The sequence below is a fragment of the Vigna radiata genome, chromosome 7 (genome assembly GCF_000741045.1).
Source record: "Vigna radiata var. radiata cultivar VC1973A chromosome 7, Vradiata_ver6, whole genome shotgun sequence".
NCBI lineage: Eukaryota > Viridiplantae > Streptophyta > Magnoliopsida > Fabales > Fabaceae > Vigna > Vigna radiata.
The window spans coordinates 38,539,358-38,559,036 of NC_028357.1; the positions used below are offsets into that span (position 1 = coordinate 38,539,358).

Here is a 19,679-nt window from a genome sequence, read left to right on the forward strand (position 1 = left end):
AAAAGAGAAACATGGAAGTACAAGGAATAATATGTGGTGGTGGAGTAACCCTCTTAGAGTGTTTTGCTAACAATGAGTCATAACCCAAATGGGTCTCAATTATGGGCTATTGGGCCATAAGCCTAATGGCAACTTACCTGCGATGACATACAATCATTTATTGGCTAAGTTACCTAGTGTGTGAATGTTTTCACAATGTATGAGTAGATACTGACAAACGATACCTAGCTCCAATGAGGAGCGCACTTATTAGAAAATGACAAGTAATCTTAAATTTGAAAAACATAGTACACGATATTCGACCATCGATGTGCGTATGTAATTATTGCACTTACTCATTTTTAGATACAATACTCAATATCTAAATATCTAATAGATAACTTATCATTTACAAAACATTCCATCATACATAATTAAGTATATTTTATGACCATCAAACACCGAATAACAAATATTTAATAAACAATATTTATTAGTCTCTAAATTGTATAAGTGAATACTCTTCAATCACATATTATAAATATCAACCACAATCATATATATATATACTAACTAACATTAACCGGGAAGACCATTAATTGAAGGTATTTTTTTTGGTGACATTTTAATCTATATAAATAGAAAAATTCCCAGGATTGAATTTGACTGAAAGAAATTTTAGTTAATGATTGCCGAAAGTTTTCTCGATTAACATTAAAAAAAATCTAACAAAATACTAGGAAATAATAACATTAGTTTCCCTTATAAAATAAAGTAATAATTACAAAAATAATTATGGTAAAAGAATTAAAAAAGATATATTTAAAACATTTGAAAAAAAATATAAATGTAAGAATATGTTATAAAAAATTATACCAGATGAAGCAAGAGACTAGAATAAAGGAGTATTCAAAGGTATTTATAGATTGAAGTTCTGCAAAATAAGAGAAGATGAGATGGTTGATGTAAGAAGTATTTAATAATTGAAGGCAAATATGGCTTGTGGTATGGTTTTGTGAGAGGTGGTGGAGAGAAGAGGAGCTCCAACCAACCATTGCAGATAAGCACATCTCCACCAAACCAAACGGCACGTGTCATTCATGTGATTTTCCATTTTTCATATTACAAAATGCAATCAATTCACACCACAACACACCACACACAATCACACGCACTCTTTCGTGGAACCCATAAGGTTGCTAGAGCAAACTTGAATTTAGTTGAAGAAGGAGATGGCTGCAACTTCTTCCTTGTGTTCATCTACCCTCCAATCCCAAATCAATGGTCTCCACCTTCACAAAACCACTCTTTTTCATCCTCCTTCCCTCACTTTCTCCAGGTATTCCTATTCTTACATCCACTGGGTTTCTACTTCCTACTTTGGTAGATTGGGAAGCACGCATCTTATTCCTAAAGTTGACACCCAGAGGATAGATTTCTCACGAATTTCATTCCTATGTTTTGGATTGACAATCAAATCAAATCCACTCACTGGGACCCCTTTATGTGATTATGGGTGTTTGTGGAGATAACCTGTCAATACTGTTTGTTCAAATAAAAAGAAAAGAACGACCTTTGGGTAGCTTGCAGTCAGATAATTCAGAAGTTAAATGATTTACATAACTCCATCATCACGCATTGTCTCCTTCCTGGTTTCAATTCATGCTATTTTCATCAGGGAGGATTGTGATAACTTGTTGTGTTGCTTTTGAACCTGGATGGTTTTGTTTATTTATACCCTTTGCTATCAGATTTGTTAATTTTTTTGTGAGGTTTGGGAATCTCGTCAATAGGCTAAAACTTGGTAGCTTCAGAGGTTCATTTTATTAGCCAGCATTTCGATTTATTTATTTGTGACCTTGTGTTCGTATGGAGTTCTAAAACAACTTTCTTGTGATCGGTACATATTTATGCAGATTGCAGTGCATGTATACTTTGTTAGATATGGTTTGTGCTTTGGGGTATTTGAAACAATAATATACCCTTCTTCAATGTCCTTTTTTAACTTTTTTACTTTTATGAACTCAGGAGGAAACTTTCAACCATCGTGAAGGCTTCATCTCGTGTTGACAAGTTTTCAAAAAGCGATATCATTGTTTCTCCATCCATTCTTTCTGCCAACTTTTCAAAATTGGGAGAGCAGGTTTGGTAACATACTTTACATTCTGTTATCGGTATTTCAGTTTCCAATGTTTTATTTTGCAACTACTTAAACTTAGAAAGGTCTTTAAAGTATTTACAATGTACTATATTTAATTATCATTTTATCAAGTTTTCTAATTGCGAGTGAACCCGTCCTTTTGTTTTCTAGGAACTAATCATGTATGTTGGAGTTCGTGTGTTATCTTGTCTAGGTGAAAGCAGTGGAGTTGGCTGGCTGTGATTGGATTCATGTTGATGTAATGGATGGACGCTTTGTCCCAAATATTACAATTGGACCTCTCGTGGTTGATGCATTGCGCCCTGTGACGGATCTTCCTTTGGATGTGCACCTGGTATTCATCTATTCATGTATACACGCACACAAATTTAAGCTGATTCTGAATCTAAGTACATTTCTTACTTCTTTTTTTTAAATACTTTAGATGATTGTGGAGCCTGAACAAAGGGTGCCAGATTTTATCAAGGCAGGAGCTGATATTGTCAGTGTTCATTGTGAACAATCTTCCACCATCCATTTGCACCGTACAGTTAATCAAGTATGATTTCCTCCTGAACTGTCTGATTCTTGAACAACGTTGTTCCAACTGAAAACTGATACCAAGGAGATAACTTTGATCAATTGTAAATAAAATAAAAATATTATTTTGATCAATTTGAGATTTTTGTTGTCAAGGACACGGTACCAGTGACATGATGCTGGGATATATGTATGAGATTTAAGTGACAGTAAAGGGATGTCTTGGTTACTTATATTATTAAGGATATCTATAGAATATACTTCACGATGTGGATAGAGCATTAACAAGGCAGTCTGAGGGCAGGATAAAGAAATGGCCACAGCAAATTCTCGTGGTATTTAAGGCATCAATTTGCCTGACCAAATCGTTAAATTGAAACTGGTGTACTTTTTCGTGAAGGATTTGAGAATGGGGTGTTTATCCCTTTGAAGAAGCAGAAAGCCAAATCTTATAATTCTTAAACCGGGATTGCCCTTAGAATGAATTTAATATTTTTATAACTTTTTCAAAAAAGGTGAAATTCTTTTTGCTGTTACACGTTCTTTCAATATTTTCTTGAGCCAGTGATGTTAATTGGTTGGTTTGCTTGGGTTTTCGTGTCTCTTTTATCCTTTTCTTGGTTGGTTTGGGTTCATAATCACCTATTATTTAAGTTATGGTAAAACGCAGTAGAAGGCATTAGTCTCTTTATATAATTGGCCAGTGCTATATGAAGTTGCGTACTTCTTATTCCTAATGAGGAATGGTTGGCCTCTTCATGCCAAGTAAGTGTCTAAATAAATAAATAGATTTTGGAAGCCTTATATCATCTCAGAAGTTTTCCTTTGTCTGAATCTTTGTTTGGACCACGGTGTGAAACATGAGGCCTTACTTTTGAGTATATCCATTTCGGAGTTCGTTTCTTTCTTTCAGAACCATAAATTGTTATATGGAGTAGTGTTAAAAGCCATCTGGGGAACTGGACAGTTGATATAGCCATATGTGAAACATGGGAATTTTCCCTCTCCTGCTTTAACTTTTTCTGCTTAATATAGCTGACTTCATTGTCCTGATTTAGGTGAAAAGTCTGGGCGCCAAAGCTGGTGTTGTCTTAAACCCTGCAACTCCCTTAAGCACAATAGAATATGTCCTTGATGGTGAGCCATTTTTACTCCCTTTATGGTCTCCTTTCTTTTCATTATACAATGATAGCAGTAGTCGTTCTATTTAATATTTCTGACTCAGGTTCCCAGTATTCTTAATGTTGCTTTCTGAGCTTTAACCATGGACCAATACCAGCCTACTCTGCATTGAGTTTAGGATAGAAAAGTTATCAAAGCTGTCAGTTAACTGGGAGTTCTGTTTCTTTGGTGCTTTTATTTCTTTTAGTAGTAGAAGGGTGTAATCTGAGCTTTGTGAAACTGTTTGTGTTTTGACAATACTTGTACCAGAAAGTTTTAATTTATAAACAGAAGACAAAGATTTAGTTAGCAGGCTTAATAGCAGTGTTAGACATATTAGTCCCATGCTTAAGGTTTTACAGTTTACTCTCAAATCTAAATTCACACATACTATTGTAGTTTTTTGGTGAATTGCTCGTGACATTTTTGTTGTTATTTTGAGCATTTGTTTTTTCCATTTTTGGGTTCATAATGAAAGTCAACAAATTCGAAAGATCAAGAATAGTTTTTTTGCTCAATCATTAACTAGTTTAAACTTTCATTCTGCTAGTAACATATAGTTCTATATCATGTTCTACACATTTTTGTAATTAGTTTCTTGTTTTAAAGTTTTAGTTCTAATAAATCAACAAAATTAGGGGGGTAAAAATTTTTCTTCTTGATCTTTATTTACCTTAACTACTCACGAGAAACGTTTGGGCATATTTTACGTCCTTAAGGAGGTAAAAGGGAGTAAAACAACTCCTTTCACAACATATTTACATGCATAAAAAATGTTTTAGTAGTTAAAAATCAAAAGCTCTTAATCTTGTTTTGGTGTTGGCAGTGGTTGATTTAGTCTTAATCATGTCTGTAAACCCTGGCTTTGGTGGCCAGAGTTTTATCGAGAGTCAAGTAAAGAAAATTTCTGATTTGAGAAGACTGTGCGCAGAGAAGGTATGGCGTTGTATCTGTTTTACTGTGTATTACTTTTTGTTTTCCCCCTACTTCTATGTCATACATAATTATATCTGTGTTCTCTCTCTTTCTTTTCAGGGAGTAAATCCATGGATTGAAGTAGATGGTGGAGTTGGACCAGCAAATGCTTACAAGGTACCGTACACATAATCATATTGTCTTCCATCCGTTTATAATTTAGAATGATCTTGTAACAGGTCGTCTTCTACGTGGTGAACACAATTTGATTGCGCTCAATAAACTAACTCATCATAAAATATATTGGGAAACAGACGATGTGTCCTGTGTATCTAATCAATCTGTTCAGGCAGTTCAAGTTTATATGTGTACTTTTTTTGGTAAATGCACTTCAACTTTATAACCTCGGCACGAAGATTTGGAAAGAAATAATGACGAGCAAATTCATTCTTGTTTGTTCATAGGATAGAATGCTTTCACCAAGGCATACTAATAAGAGTGATCCGTTTGCGTTGTAAGATCCAATTTTTAGTATAATCTCTTTTGGCAGGTGATTGAGGCTGGAGCCAATGCACTGGTTGCTGGTTCTGCTGTATTTGGAGCTAAAGATTATGCTGAAGGTACTGAATAATATTTTATGTGAATGGAGATATACTGCAACGAGTGTAAATTCATTATGATTTTGATGATTTTCCTGGCTTCAACTCCCTTGTAGCTATAAGAGGAATCAAAACCAGCAAAAGACCTGAAGCAGTTGCTGTGTGAATGTGTGCAATATTCTACGCTCCAATGTAAGCTGCATTTTCGCAACATAGAAGTCTCTCCATTAAAGTTTGACATCAATTTTCTGATTGGATGGTTGAATACAAACAAATTTGGCTACCAATATGAGAAATAATCAAGTAAAATAATTGCAGACATTGCTTACGAATATGAGCCAGCTTCCATGTGAAAATATTGTATAATAATGTTATACTTCTGACTCAATTATCACATGTATCTGACTGATAATTATGCAATACTGCTTCAAATGCTCATATGGAAACACAAAATGATCTCATTTTAATTGTCATTCTCACTGCTGGTTTTGCTCTGTTTGAACCTGGCAGACAACATTAATGAGTTGGCGGCCTATAGGGCACCATTATGTTGCCTGGCTTGCTGTCACCACTGCCAATTGCTTATCTCTGGAATTAACTATAAGAAATCAGTCAAGTAAGGCTGCTGCTGGGATGCATAGTTTGTGTATAATCTTATAGCGACAAGTTTAATTCAAGATAAAGCCCTATTCACTGTAGTCTATATCAGCTTGTGACCTGTCAGTTATATTTCCCCATATTGTAAAGCAGTTGTGCGTTCTTTGAATAAGTATTGAGAAAAGAAGCCCAATAAATTATGTTTATTTTTGTATTCCATTTTGTTTTGTTCTAACAATGTCAACAGGACATTCCTCGTCAGTTTCTGTTCTATTAGTCAAGATACAAAATGTGTCTATGACTATACGCGCATAGATAGGGAAAGGACCCCTTGAAAAAGGAATAATTTGCCTACATGCAAGTTAATCGTATGTTGTATCAATGGCTATTACATACGCTACTTTATAGTCTTTTTGGCAACCAAAAAACTGGCTTCTCGTGCTCAAATATCAACTAACCTAATTGTTGGAGACAATTTACACATAGGTGCCTACAATTCTTGACCGATAGGCATGTTGCTTAAGAGAATGGTCATTTAATTGGCCTGATGGCGACTTTGAAACCAACCACTTCATAAAGAACAATATCAAGAAAGTGGCACGACAAATTCATAGGCCAGCAAAATCAATCAAATTTATTAAATTCTCACGGGCTGAAATTTCTGCATTTGCACGTTAGTCTTGGATTCTCGTATTTTAAAAGTATACGGAACATTGTACAAAGAATTAATATAATTATAAAAATGTAACGTGCTTATGAAAGTAAGAGTCATTCATTCAAATATTAAAGCATGCCATTTTCTCAATTCTTTTTCTCCCAAAACATTTGTTATTGGGCATTGGCTTTCATACCAAATAGTCTTATTAATAATTACATCAGTTAATACTACAAAATGCCAAAGTCAACTGTACAAAACTTAATGCCGTTTATAAAAACAAATTATACAACTTATACATCTTCCCATAAAGATAATCTCAGAATGCACAAGGAACAAGTTACACATTCTGTCTACAGACAGGACAGGAATCATTCTTGACAAGCCATTTGTCCACACATATCAAGTGAAATGTATGGTGACAGCGAGGTAAGCTTCTTGCAATTTCGCCTACTTCAATATCCTGTAAATTTCACTTCTAGATATTTAGACCATTACATTAACAGTTTCATAAAAAGAAATCAAATATGGAATCAATTTAATACCTACCTACAGGTGGTTTAATATTAGTATATTTTCGGAACCATCTTACCAATATTCTTTGTTCTTTTATATTGTTTTTAACACAGGTAATGAAAAGGGATTTGGGCATTCACATATCTTAAAAAACAATGATCACCTGCAAACATATTGTACAACAAGTATTTTCTGCCTTCATATCCTTTGAGATCATATGGTGTGGTAACCTCTTGAGCGAATCTCCTGACAATCCTCTGGGTGCCACTAAGCCATGAACATCATGAATCTCATCATAGCCTGCATTAGCAATGCCAACCTGCTCAAACTAAAACGAATGATCATACGTCAAAAAGTGGTCACTATCCAACAGCTCGCAACATAAGATAGTCTAAGTACAGAATTGTTAATGGACTTCTTAACGATAATGTACTAAGCAATCAACTCAGCAAACATTTACACCTGTTCATACATTTCCACATGTTCATATCAACTATATGTAAATAAGCTTTAACTATGATTGTTAAAACCAAAGTGGTCCACAAAGGGGTCACAAAAATCCACAAGCAGTTGAAAGCAGGTATGAAACTGAAGTTGTGTCGTTAAAAGACATTAAAATTTAAAGATAATCATGTGCATATACAGCTACAGTTCCGATGACAGTGATATTACTATAGATGCACCTGTCATTAGTTGGCGAGGCGAATAATCTCTCTACACTATATAAAGCGCACATAATTATCATGCAAACAACTTTTACAATTCAGTAATTTCACTTTTCTCTCCTCTGGTATCGTAATTTTCCATCAACTAGACGTCATACATAGTTAGCAAAGTTCACAGTGCACCGACACACCTCGAGTGCACTAGTGCAACCTTAAAAAGCAATGCATTAAAACGGCATCAATGTTCATAGTCATGAGTTATCAGCATATTTGGATTCAAGATTCAAATCTTGTCCATGTGTCTAAAGATTTTGATTACAGGGCATGATTTGCACTCTGTATTGAGCAGGAAGTTGTGGACATCTAACTATGGACTGACAATCTAAGAAGGTCACGAGTTATAACTTTTGATTGCAAATTTGGGATGGAAATACTAGATATTCCACAATCTAGAAACAATTGTTGATTGAGGAATTCCTTGTCCAACTTAGCTTAAATTTTCAGATAAATAAAATACAAAATCCTTCAAGAGATTTTGGATTAACCATGGTACCATATCTTGATTTGATTAATGTACCTTTTATGGTTGACTTCCTTTACGAAAACAAACTCTCAGCGGCAAAATCTTTGTTTTTGCCTTACTAAGTCGAATATTTGTTTAGTAAACTATCAAATATATCAGCAGATCACTCTACCATGATTTGCATTCTAAAAGTTTAGAGGCTTTTTTTACGAAGTGATTAGTTTGATTGTCCTTCTTTTTCAACCTCAACAGTCAGATTTCAATAGCTAAATAGGTTACATGAATTTGGAAGAAGCTGGTCAATCTGAGAAACCAATTTTAGTTGAATTGAAAGAAAAAGATGTTCGTCTCTAATTAAAGAATAGTGAATATCTTCATAGTGCTAGCCAAGAGGAGAAGGAAAAAGAAACTGTCATTTTGCCTGCTTCCATATTACAAAGAAAAAAAAAATCTAAAACAAGTGCCGTTACTCACAAGCCTTACAGGATTAAGGTTATAAAAAATGGCCATACCCAATAGCTCTCAGTATTGCCAATTCAAACATTTGGTGATGCACCAAGGTTATTATATCAATCCACGGAAATATACAACTATTGCTTGCAAAAGGTAAATGTGGTGCGTGAGGGAAAGGAAAATTACCTGCAAATTGTAGGCAGTTAAAATGGCTGGTGTAAGGGATTCCTCAACAAGCCTCCCCCGAACAAGTTCCTCTATGAAATCTGCCTGGATTTAAAAGTTATAACATTGGCTTAAAACTACGAATTAAGAATGCCATGCATAAGGTCTAAATCGCTCTTAAAATGCTACTTAATGAGCAGGCAAGGAAAATCATTTTACTTAGACCAAGGAAAATCAACAATAAAATAATGACTACCAACCATAGATGATGCTCCCCGTGAGCCAGTTTGTTCCATACACCAGTATGCACGGGAAGCTTCCAACACCTCCACTGAGAGTATAGAGCCGGCAATGGCACCCAAAGAAACTCCCCGGAGAAGACCGCTCCTTGTAGCCTTAGCCGCTAAAGCACCAGCTATAGCTCCTGTCATGGCACCAGCTGCAACCATAAAACGGAACATGAGACTAATATAATCAAACATCACAGCTAGCAACACTAAAAAATAGTGATTACTGGCCAGGAAAACATTCTCCGCTCTAAATTGTTTCCACCCTTGTAAACAAAAGCACCTTCACCAACAACTTCACAACAACCATTAATTTCATCATCACCAATTCAGATCATAAGACGGGAAAAAAAAAACTTAAATACAAATATTTACGTGCTTTCAGTATTTTTTTTAATCAGATTAGAGTTTCACCTGTAAAAACTATGTTGACCTTTGATGCAAGCAGATATCCTATTGATTATGGAATAAAACTCCAATTGCAACAGGAAAACAACACCAAAAACACCCAAATAACACCATCCAAGCTTTGCGACATAAAAAATGCAACATAAATTTGATTTATGCATGGTACAATTTAATCTTGTATTTATATTTCCTAGTTAGCAAGAAGCCTCGAGAATTAAACCTTAATAGTCAAAAGCAATTAAAAAAAAAAAGACTCCAACTTTATGGCGACAAGATTCATTTTATTGACGCCCAACTGTTCAAAACAAAGCATTGATATATCCATGAAGGAAACAAAACGAAAAGGAATAAATTACCAATGGCAAAACACACGGTGAGGGCCCCAGAAATGGTGCACAATATGAATTTAGGTAGAGAGCGAAGTCCCCAAGGTCCCTGGATTATTTCAGTTTCCATAGTGCCCAACGCAACCCAAACTGGGAATCTAATTATATGTCAGAGAGTTGCAAACTTGACGGCCATGGCTGTTGTTCTTGTTGTTGTTTATTGGTGATAAGATGATGCGATCATGACGACGATGATGATGGGATTTGAAGGGATGGGAAACGAAAAAATGAATTGAAAGGTGAGGTAAGGTAAGGTCAAATGAAAGAAAAGTGATGAAGATGATGGAATTTGATGGTATGATAGGGCTTGGTAAGGTCAAGGAAAATAGTATTACTAAGAAAAGAAAATATATTACAACTATTATTTTCTTATATTATTATTATTATTATTATTATTATTATTATTATTATTATTATTATAGAATAATGGAGGAGTTAGAAGGTCATGAGACTTGCATGGAGAGAGAAAGAGTAGTTGGTGACAACTAAAGATTGTATTTATTTGGTAATTAATGCTACAATTAATGATAATCCCCTCATGTTCGCCTATCACATAAGCTTCTCCATTGCCCAACCCTAATTAATTAATCATAACCTTTTAACCTTTCTACTTTTTTATTTAACTTTTATATATTAATGTTGGTAGCTGGTTCTACTATTCTCAATTCAAAATTTGAGTCAAATAATATGTTTTTAGCTATATAATAAAAACTGCTAATTAATGTCTTGAAGGGTTGAATGTTGGGATAAGAATATTTACAAATAATAGTTAATATATTTTTAAATGACAATTAATTGGAAATAAAAAAATTATTTCAAAAGGAATATTTCCAAACTCTTCTATCATTCATTCTATTAGTTGTTTATATTAAGAATATGTTTGTTTTTAAATATAAATTTGAGAGAGTATAGAAAAAAAGAAAGTGCAAGTCTTTGTTTGCTTCCAGAACAAATTTGACATGAAAGTAAACCAAATGAGATAAAATGGACTTTTATATATTTTTTAAAAAATTATTTCCACATATACAAAGAAATGGAAATGCAGACATATACATAATATTACATAATAATAATAATAATAATAATAATAATATAAATGTATATTTAAATAATAAATAAGAATATGCATATCAATTAAATTTTTCATCAATTTTTATAAACTTTACTCTTATATATTTTTTTTTTTATTATCTTTCTATTAATCCAAACAAATATAAGACTGGAAAAATAAAAGAAAATAAATTTAAAAATAAAATTTATGAATTATTTTATGAAGATAGATAAAAAATATCTTAATAGACGAAATTGCTATATTACAATTTTACTTTTATGACTAAAATTAATATAAAATAAGATGCAATTATTATTGTAATTATTATTGTTATTATTAATTTTTTCAATATCTTTATTTCACAATTAATATGATTATTATTATCACAATTAATTGATGAAAGAATCTATTATAATTACAATATAAAAAATAAGATTTTGGAAAGTTTTACTTTAATACCTATTTTATTTTGTGGACAATTTTTCTAAAAATTAGGTTTGTAGTTATTTAATAATTTTAATATTTTATTTATATTTATTTTATTGTCACGCGTGTATAAAAGTTATTTTATTTTTTATCTATTTATTTTATTTTAAATTTCTTTTTCTTTTATTTATTTTGTTGTTATATGTATAAAATTATTGAAAAAGGATTCATTTGAAACATTTTTTATAATTTAGGGATCAAAGATTTACATTTTAAAAAACGGAGACTAAACTCAACATAACTTAAAGACCAAAAAGAGGTTTAAACCAAAATTATTTTACCTTTTCAATTAATTTATTTTATTTATTTATTTATGTTTATTTGTTGTCAACACGTGCATAAAATTTATTTTACTATTTTTTTTTTAAATTAAATTTTTATTTATATTTATCTATTATCTATTATGAAAAAACTAAACCATATCTATTATCTATTATAATATTTTAAGAAATTGACTTTAAACTTGATTCAATCTTTAAATTTAGTTTTGAGTTAGGTTTAAAGCATTACATTAAAGTGATTATTATAGTCCATTCTAGTTATATTTATTGTTTGTTAAATATATTATTTTATTCGCTATCATGTCTCATATTAAAGTAATTTTTTATTTAATTTATTTTTTGTCACAAGAGTAGAAAGTTAACTGTTTTATGTATTTATTTTATTTTTTTATTTATATTTATTTGTTGTTACGTGTACATAAAATTTATTTTATCTTTTTATTTATTTATTTTATTTTTAAACTATATTTTTATTTATATTTATTTATTATCATTATATAAAAATTAAACTATTAAAAAATAGATTTTAAACTTAATTTAATATTTTAAAACTTCTTTCAATATCTTAAAAGTTAGTTTTGTAAAAACATAATATTAAAGTTATTATTATAGTCTATTCTAACTATATTTATTGTTTATTTGACACATTCTTTGTCATATATTGTTTCATCTATTATATAAGTGATTGTAAACATAATAACCTGTTTTATATTATTTAGATTTAAAATCTACTCTATTACAGTGATAAAAGATGACATTATGAAAGTTATCTTCTTGTCTTTGTATTTATTATGATGGTTAGTGTTTTAATTGTCAATTTTTTATTATTTGTTTTTATTCTACTCTAGTGATATTTTAAATTTGTCGTTCATTAAACAAGGTGACAGTGGGTCCTGAAAAGATATAAATACAAAGAAAAATATGTTAGCAAATTATCTTGTCAATATCATGTAAGGAATTAGATGTTTTTAAAAATAAATATAAAATTAAAAAAATAATATAAATATATATTAGTAGATAATTTAAATTATTTATCGTTATAAATTAAATTTTAATAATTAATTAAAATAAAATAACTTAATATGTAAAGACATTAATTAAAAAAATTACCAATTAATTTATATATATAAAAAAGGGACATAAGGAAATTAAAGAAATAGGTATAGAAGAGCTCCCTAGGAGTACAATTCTTTCAATTCTAGATTGTAATCTTACATCATGCATACCAATAGAGAGGAAAAAGAAACACTTTGTGTAAAGGGAAAAGGACAATAGAGGAAAATATCTTTTTCTTTAAAAATATAATGTAATGTGGTGTAGATGTGTAAATAATGTATGAAAATTTAATTGATTTATGAAGGTTTTATTTACATGATTTAATTTAAAAATGAAATTTAATAATAATAAGAAGGAAAAATATATAACACATCCTCCAAATGAACGAACAGAGCAAGAGCAACAAATTACGATGGCACAGGTTGTTGTGTGTGGCTGAGGGAGAGTATGGAGACGAGAGAGAAACAAATTGGATAAGTGAGGAAGGTGGATTAAGGTTAGGCAAGGGTTTCTGATTATTTTTTTTTTTTTTCAATTGGGACAACAGTAGGGATGACAGAGAAAATGTTTGAGTGAGAAAGATGAAAGAGAAAAGGTTGAGAGGAATGAGGGAGGTGAGTAAGGGTTTGGGAGTTTTTTTTTAGTTTTGAGAATGAAAATTATTTAAATATCCTTGACCTTAAAACTTAGAATCCATGATAAATGAGGGTATTTTTGTCTACTATAATCCGGTACACATTGTTAAAACGTACCAACTGAAAAACAGGCGTACGCGTATTAACAAACCCCTATATATATATATATAAAAACAAAGAAAGAGAACTACAAACAATATATATGACGATAGATAAGACTTCCCAGTTTGATCAATCTTTGTTTTTTTTTAATATAAGAAGGCACACTAAGCTGGTCTATTTTATTACTTGTACTATAAGTAAAATAAAATTTAATTGTGAAGTGTTGAAGATAGAGTTTGAATTTAAATTATTGTTGCACTTAGTTAAAAATAAGTTTTAAATATTTAAAGTTTGTTTTTTGTTTTTAAGTTGTTTCTTATTTTTAAATATAATTTGAGAGGAAAATATGAATGAAGTATCCTATTTTATTTTCTGTGAATTGTTTAACATGGTATCAGAGCATGTTTTCTTATCCTTTAATACTCTGTCTTTGCTGTTTGCCGGTGGCCGACCGCCATGGTCACCGGCCGTCCCTAAAAATCTCTTCCTGTGTGTTTAATTTTGGAACACCTGTATTCACTTTCGTATGGTTTTCAATCCCTAAATTCTCAATTTAGCCATGGATAATGTTTTCATCTCCTCACCATTTACCACCTCTTCTCTCCTCTCTGTATCGAACTCTCTCCTCTCCTCAAACTAATGTTGTGTATGAAGATATCCTAAGACGTCCAGACCACGATGATTATTGAGTGTTGACGATATAATTTGAATTTAAATTATTGTTGCAGTTTTAAATACATTTATATAAGCATAAACAATATTAAATGCTTATACTTAAAAATAGAAAACAAACTTTAAATATTTAAAACTTATTTCTAATTAAGTGCAACAATAATTTAAATTCAAATTTTATCTTCAACATGAAAGAGTCTATTTTTCCCTCAAATATTTACTTTTTTTCTTTTGATATTTTGCATTCATAAATTTAGATATTTATGTGAAATTTAAGCATAATAGATATATTTTTGTTAATTTAGATTTGTGCTGATGTTCTATTCATTAATCAAACTTTCTGAGAGTAAGTTAAATTTGTTCCACGTTAGAATAATTTTTTGAGAATTATAAAAATTAAGGTATAAATAAGCTAAAATTTGTCCAAATAGAATAATAAATGTTTTAAATTTGTTGTTATATACTATGCAGTTTTTATACGTTCACGTGAGGAATGGTGAAGATAGATTGGGAAAGTTAAATAAAATGTGAAAGGTTATGGATGTGCATGTTTTTCTGAGTGTTTGAATTATATTTGTTTGTTGTAAAATAGATGTATGTGGATTATGAAGCTCTTTATAGTTCAATAATGGTAGGAAAACTACTTTATAACAATTTCGGAAATTTATATGTTGATCTCCGTAATTAAAAATGTTTTTCATCAGACGAGAGAACGTAGAAACGGAAACGCAATTTGTTTGAGTGTGTTCCTCTGAATAAGAAGAAGAAGAAGATGAAAGACGTGGTTTAGAATGTGTTAATTATTTGTTGAGGTTCGATGTTGATCAAAGGCAGCAGAAGAGTTGTTCAAGAGCACTTGTTGTTCCTATTAGAGAATTGCAACAGCGTAAACGCCCTCATTCAAATTCACACACAAGTACTTCTCAATGGTCTCTCTCACAAGAACATTATAATCGCCAAGCTTCTTTCCTTCTACATTGCCTCTGGCGATCTCCGACATGCCCACCACCTTTTGGCCAAAATGAACAACCCAACAACCATCGTTTGGAACCACGTCATCAGAGGTTACGCCCGCAGCCACATGCCTTGGAAATCGGTCCAATGTTACACCCACATGCTGTCTTCTGAGGCTCAGCCGGATGGGTTCACGTACTCGTCTCTCCTCAGTGCATGTGCGCGAGGTGGGTTGGAAAAAGAAGGGGAACAGCTGCATGCCACGGTTTTAGTAAAAGGGTATTGCTCCAATGTCTTTGTGGACACAAGTTTGATCAATTTCTATGCGAGGCGAGATGGCGTCCAGCGAGCGCGCCATGTGTTTGACGATATGGCGGAGAGAAGTGTTGTTAGCTGGAATTCTATACTTGCTGGGTATGTCAGGTGTGGCGATTTTGATGGGGCTTTGAGGGTTTTTGACATGATGCCATGTAGGAATGTTGTGTCTTGGACCACCATGGTTTCTGGGTGTGCTCGGAATGGGAAGTGCAGACAGGCTTTGTTGTTGTTTGGTGAGATGAGGAGGGCTCGTGTGGCGTTGGATCAGGTGGCATTGGTGGCGGCTTTGTCTGCTTGTGCTGAATTAGGGGATCTGAAGTTGGGAAGATGGATCCATTGGTATGTTCAACAATGGTTTGTTGCCAGGAACGAACAACCGTCAGTGCGCTTGAACAATGCACTCATACACATGTATGCTAGTTGTGGAATCATTCACGAAGCTTATCAACTGTTTGTCAAGATGCCTTGGAAAAGCACTGTGTCTTGGACTAGCATGATCATGGCTTTTGCGAAACAGGGACTGGGGAAGGAAGCCCTTGATACGTTTAAAACCATGCTTAGTGACGGTGTGGGAGTAAATGGAGTAAGTCCTGATGAAATCACCTTCATCGGAGTTCTCTGTGCTTGTAGCCATGCAGGGTTTGTGGATGAAGGGCGCCAAATTTTTGCATCCATGAAGCATACTTGGGGAATCAACCCGAGGATTGAACACTATGGATGCATGGTTGATCTGTTGAGCCGTGCTGGATTCTTAGATGAAGCACGTGGACTAATTGAAACTATGCCCTTAAAGCCTAATGATGCCCTTTGGGGTGCCCTTCTTGGTGGTTGTCATATTCACAAGAATTCAGATCTAGCATCACAAGTGGAAAACAAGTTAGTACCCGAGCTCAGCGTTGATCAAGCTGCAGGCTATCTTGTGCTTTTGTCAAACATATATGCCTTTGGTCAAAGGTGGCAGGATGTCATTACAGTGAGACAGAAAATGATCGAGATGGGTGTGAAAAAGCCTCCCGGCAGAAGTTGGATCCAAATTAATGGAGCTGTCCATAATTTTGTTGCGGGTGACATTACTCATAAGCATTCATATTTTATCTATGAAATCCTGTATGATGTCACAAAGCAAGCCAATTTGGAAGGCTATGAATCAAAGATAAATATTTTCTTGGATATTGAATTGTAAGAAGGACATAGTTTCTTGCTCTGTGCCTTCTAGCTCCACAATTATATCTGTTTGCATCTTTTCAAAAGGCTGGTGCTTATTTTCTTGCTTTTGGAGTGGCTGGTGATAATTGCCAGTGCCAGCTATCCATGGTGATAATTGCTAAGGAAGATGCTATTTTCCTAAAATTATGTGAATTATTTGTTTGTCTTAAAAACATGCAGATATAGTTTTATAAATTCAAAAAAATTGAAGATACGCTAATCGGTTTGTTTATTCCGGAGCTTTCCATAAGAATACAATTAAAAAAATCTAAAATGTGGGTTTTACATAAATAAGATATTCAAACTCGGTGTAATTTTTCCACTCCTGATGTATAAACTCTTTGCATTAATAGATCTATAACTTAAACTATCTTTTGCCTAATTCAAATTAGATGTAGTAGATGAGTAGTCTATAAAATATTACAAGTGAAAGTAAAAGAAAAGTCCTAAAGAGAAGTCTAATAATCTATATATGAAAGCATGGAGTTTGCTGTGAATTTATAAAATTCCTGTCTTGGTTGTAGCTCCAAACATGGTGGTCAGCTTGCGAGCTTTCTTTCCATGGAGAATTTCCTCATAGCTCAATCCTTCTTCGTGATGTTTAATCAAAAGGTTTTTTTTTTTAAGGATATGTTTTTTTTCATGGTTGAGCTCTAAAACTTGGTGTTTTAAATTGCTTCATGGTAAAGTTGTCCTTGCGTGGTTTAGACACCATCTATTTAGATTAAGCTCTGAAGGTAAAATTTGAAATATGTTGTAATCGCCTTTCAATGATTAGGCTATACACTTTTGGGACTCAAGCTGTTTAACTCTGTTTTCTTCTAAACTGCATCAATTTACACAAAAATTGCATTATATCATTACACATGTTTATGTCTAAATGCTTTTAGCAAATTCTAAGTGAAGAAAGTGAAATATCAAATTTATGCAAGAAATCAAGCAAGATAAGTGCCAAAATGTATGTGAAATATGAGTGAAATAGACACTTATCACCTTTATGACTTTATCCGTAAATATTTTATTAGCAAAAAGATCAAATTGCCACAATGACTTGTCAAAGTGGTTGCCACAGTCTAGATTCAAAGGTAACATATAATGGAATAGAGGCCACAAATGTTGTTTGCAGAATTCATCATAAAATTGTTTATGAAAATATGAAGGACTAAAGGTAGGCAAGCAATTAAATTTCTCTTATATCCAAAGAACCCACATAAAAGACCCCTAGTATTATTAGAAGACAATTTATCCGTTAATGAAAATAAGTTGGAATCTTCATCATAATTAAAGAACCATTTTCCAAACATTTTATACATTGAGCATTAAGGGAAAGAAAATTTGAATCCATAGTTACGATGTGTCACTTCCACTCATGTACTTCCAATTGTTGTAACATACCAACTCGACTTTGGTATTTTACTTTAGCCTTTTGATTAATTAAGCACGATACTACACATTGGGCCACATCCTTTTTCATGTCCAACCACCAAAATGATTCCTTCAATTCATCTGTTGGTGACTACTCAGGGAACACCACCTTCTTTAGATTGAAATCAATTAAAATGTGATGGCCAGATAACTAATTCATTCCTATGATTACATGTAATTATTATAGAGACAAACAAATATGATTTACCTTATACTTGCATCCCTTTACAATCATCGGATACTCAACAGATACTCTTGAGGTTGACACCTAACCAGAGGCTGAAGTTATTACCACTAGACCAAACTACATCTCTTTAGCTAGTAGACACAACTCCACATAGATACTTGACACAAAAGAATGTGGCGCTCAAAACAAAAAAGAACTCTCAATTCTTTGGCAACTGTAACACCTAACTAAAACCAAAGCACCCATACTAAAACCAAGGTTATTTGATATGATGGCTTCTTCTCTTAACATAGTGTAAACTTGATGGAAACCCATTTAGGACATTCCACTCAAAGAAGTAGCAACTCAAGCTAAGACTAAGAAAGGGAAGTTAAAGAAGGACTTTCTAAAATTTTCTTGACTTCTTTTCTCTAAAGTCTTAGAAGGATTAACTAAAACATGTTTACTTTGTTTTGTAGGGTCTAGGGTCTAAATAGAGCTTGTAGACTATATGTGAGCCATCCAAGAAGTAGAAGGCAGCAAAAGGAGCCCAAAAAGTGCAAAAAGAAGGCAAAGAAAGGTTGACTTCCGGATTGGATTTGTGAAGGTTTTTGGCATCTGGAATTAGCTTGCGCCCAGCCCATACCCTAGGTGGCCCAGCGTCTGAAAGGAAAGCTCCTTCAACGTGACTTGCTGACCTGCAAGGAATGCTTCTCCATGTGACTGATTGACGTGGACAGCAGCATGGAATGTGCTCCACCAACGTGGGATTTGCTCCCTCCAAATGAAATTTGGTCTACGAAATGCATTGGGTTTTAGGGGNGAAACGGGATCAGATTTGGGGCACCCTTCCTCTATAAATAGGAGGGCCAATACATTGTAAAAAACACTTTAGAGTTTGAATGTTATGCTGGAGAAATGAATTTCCAGCTTGCTTTGCTCTTGAGTCATCAATTCTCTTCACTTTCTCTACCCTTTCCTCTAGCTTCCTTCCATAGTGGGAAGGCCTTCTGAGCTGAGGAGATAACCCACACACTCCTACCATTTTCCAAAACAGAAACACCATTGCACTCATCCATATCCACTGCATCAACAACATTATCCGCTGCATCACTCTGTTCGAAGTTTGCTTGTTGTTTGGGATTGCTACACATTGATTCCAGACCTTGGCTAGCTTCCATCAAGTGGTATCCAGAGCTTAGGTCGTCCACGCACCTATAGCTAAGTTTCTTCTCCATTTTTCTACTCCATTTTCATTCTACTCGTGCTTTCTGTCCAGTTTTCCAGTCACTATTTCAGTTAATTTTTTTCATCTCTGTTTTGCACTTAATTTGAGTT

General features: G+C 33.0%; 3 protein-coding genes across 5 annotated transcripts; 2 read left to right on the plus strand and 1 right to left on the minus strand.

Moving 5' to 3' along the window:
• Positions 1 to 1,117: 1,117 nt before the first annotated feature.
• LOC106768264 (ribulose-phosphate 3-epimerase, chloroplastic) lies at positions 1,118 to 6,150 on the plus strand. 2 transcript variants are annotated; one of them, XM_014653311.2, is made up of 10 exons: positions 1,118 to 1,318; positions 2,008 to 2,122; positions 2,334 to 2,474; positions 2,565 to 2,678; positions 3,718 to 3,796; positions 4,647 to 4,756; positions 4,856 to 4,912; positions 5,286 to 5,355; positions 5,451 to 5,526; positions 5,845 to 6,150. In XM_014653311.2, exons 1-9 carry the CDS (start codon positions 1,212 to 1,214, stop codon positions 5,498 to 5,500), a joined length of 843 nt encoding a protein of 280 aa, XP_014508797.1. In that variant the 5' UTR covers positions 1,118 to 1,211; the 3' UTR covers positions 5,501 to 5,526; positions 5,845 to 6,150. The 2 variants fall into 2 exon arrangements, with proteins under 2 accessions (XP_014508797.1, XP_022639339.1); XM_022783618.1 differs by lacking the exon at positions 5,845 to 6,150 and having other exon boundaries at positions 5,451 to 5,810.
• A 537-nt stretch (positions 6,151 to 6,687) lies between these two features.
• LOC106768265 (NEP1-interacting protein-like 2) lies at positions 6,688 to 10,307 on the minus strand. 2 transcript variants are annotated; one of them, XM_014653313.2, is made up of 5 exons: positions 9,960 to 10,307; positions 9,169 to 9,347; positions 8,930 to 9,013; positions 7,266 to 7,421; positions 6,688 to 7,049 (listed from the first exon to the last, which is right to left on the minus strand). In XM_014653313.2, the coding sequence occupies exons 1-5, from the start codon at positions 10,057 to 10,059 to the stop codon at positions 6,927 to 6,929; spliced, it is 642 nt and encodes a 213-aa protein (XP_014508799.1). In that variant the 5' UTR covers positions 10,060 to 10,307; the 3' UTR covers positions 6,688 to 6,926. The 2 variants fall into 2 exon arrangements, with proteins under 2 accessions (XP_014508799.1, XP_014508798.1); XM_014653312.2 differs by having other exon boundaries at positions 7,266 to 7,430; positions 9,960 to 10,306.
• A 4,782-nt stretch (positions 10,308 to 15,089) lies between these two features.
• On the plus strand, positions 15,090 to 16,727 carry LOC106766414 (pentatricopeptide repeat-containing protein At5g66520). Its single transcript, XM_014651143.1, has one exon. The coding sequence runs from the start codon at positions 15,090 to 15,092 to the stop codon at positions 16,725 to 16,727; it is 1,638 nt and encodes a 545-aa protein (XP_014506629.1).
• The last annotated feature ends 2,952 nt before the right edge of the window (positions 16,728 to 19,679 follow it).

What these genes read in the sequence shown, in the direction of transcription:
- LOC106768264 (XM_014653311.2), top strand. Translation starts at nt 1,212, where the DNA reads ATGGCTGCAACTTCTTCCTTGTGTTCATCTACCCTCCAATCCCAAATC. An exon ending in CCTTCCCTCACTTTCTCCAG is followed by an intron (nt 1,319 to 2,007) that starts GTATTCCTATTC and finishes TTATGAACTCAG; the next exon opens with GAGGAAACTTTCAACCATCG. An exon ending in TTCCTTTGGATGTGCACCTG is followed by an intron (nt 2,475 to 2,564) that starts GTATTCATCTAT and finishes TAAATACTTTAG; the next exon opens with ATGATTGTGGAGCCTGAACA.
- LOC106768265 (XM_014653312.2), bottom strand. Translation starts at nt 10,059, where the DNA reads ATGGAAACTGAAATAATCCAGGGACCTTGGGGACTTCGCTCTCTACCT. An exon ending in CACCGTGTGTTTTGCCATTG is followed by an intron (nt 9,348 to 9,959) that starts GTAATTTATTCC and finishes TTATGGTTGCAG; the next exon opens with CTGGTGCCATGACAGGAGCT. An exon ending in TAACTGCCTACAATTTGCAG is followed by an intron (nt 7,431 to 8,929) that starts GTAATTTTCCTT and finishes CATTCGTTTTAG; the next exon opens with TTTGAGCAGGTTGGCATTGC.
- LOC106766414 (XM_014651143.1), top strand. Translation starts at nt 15,090, where the DNA reads ATGTTGATCAAAGGCAGCAGAAGAGTTGTTCAAGAGCACTTGTTGTTC.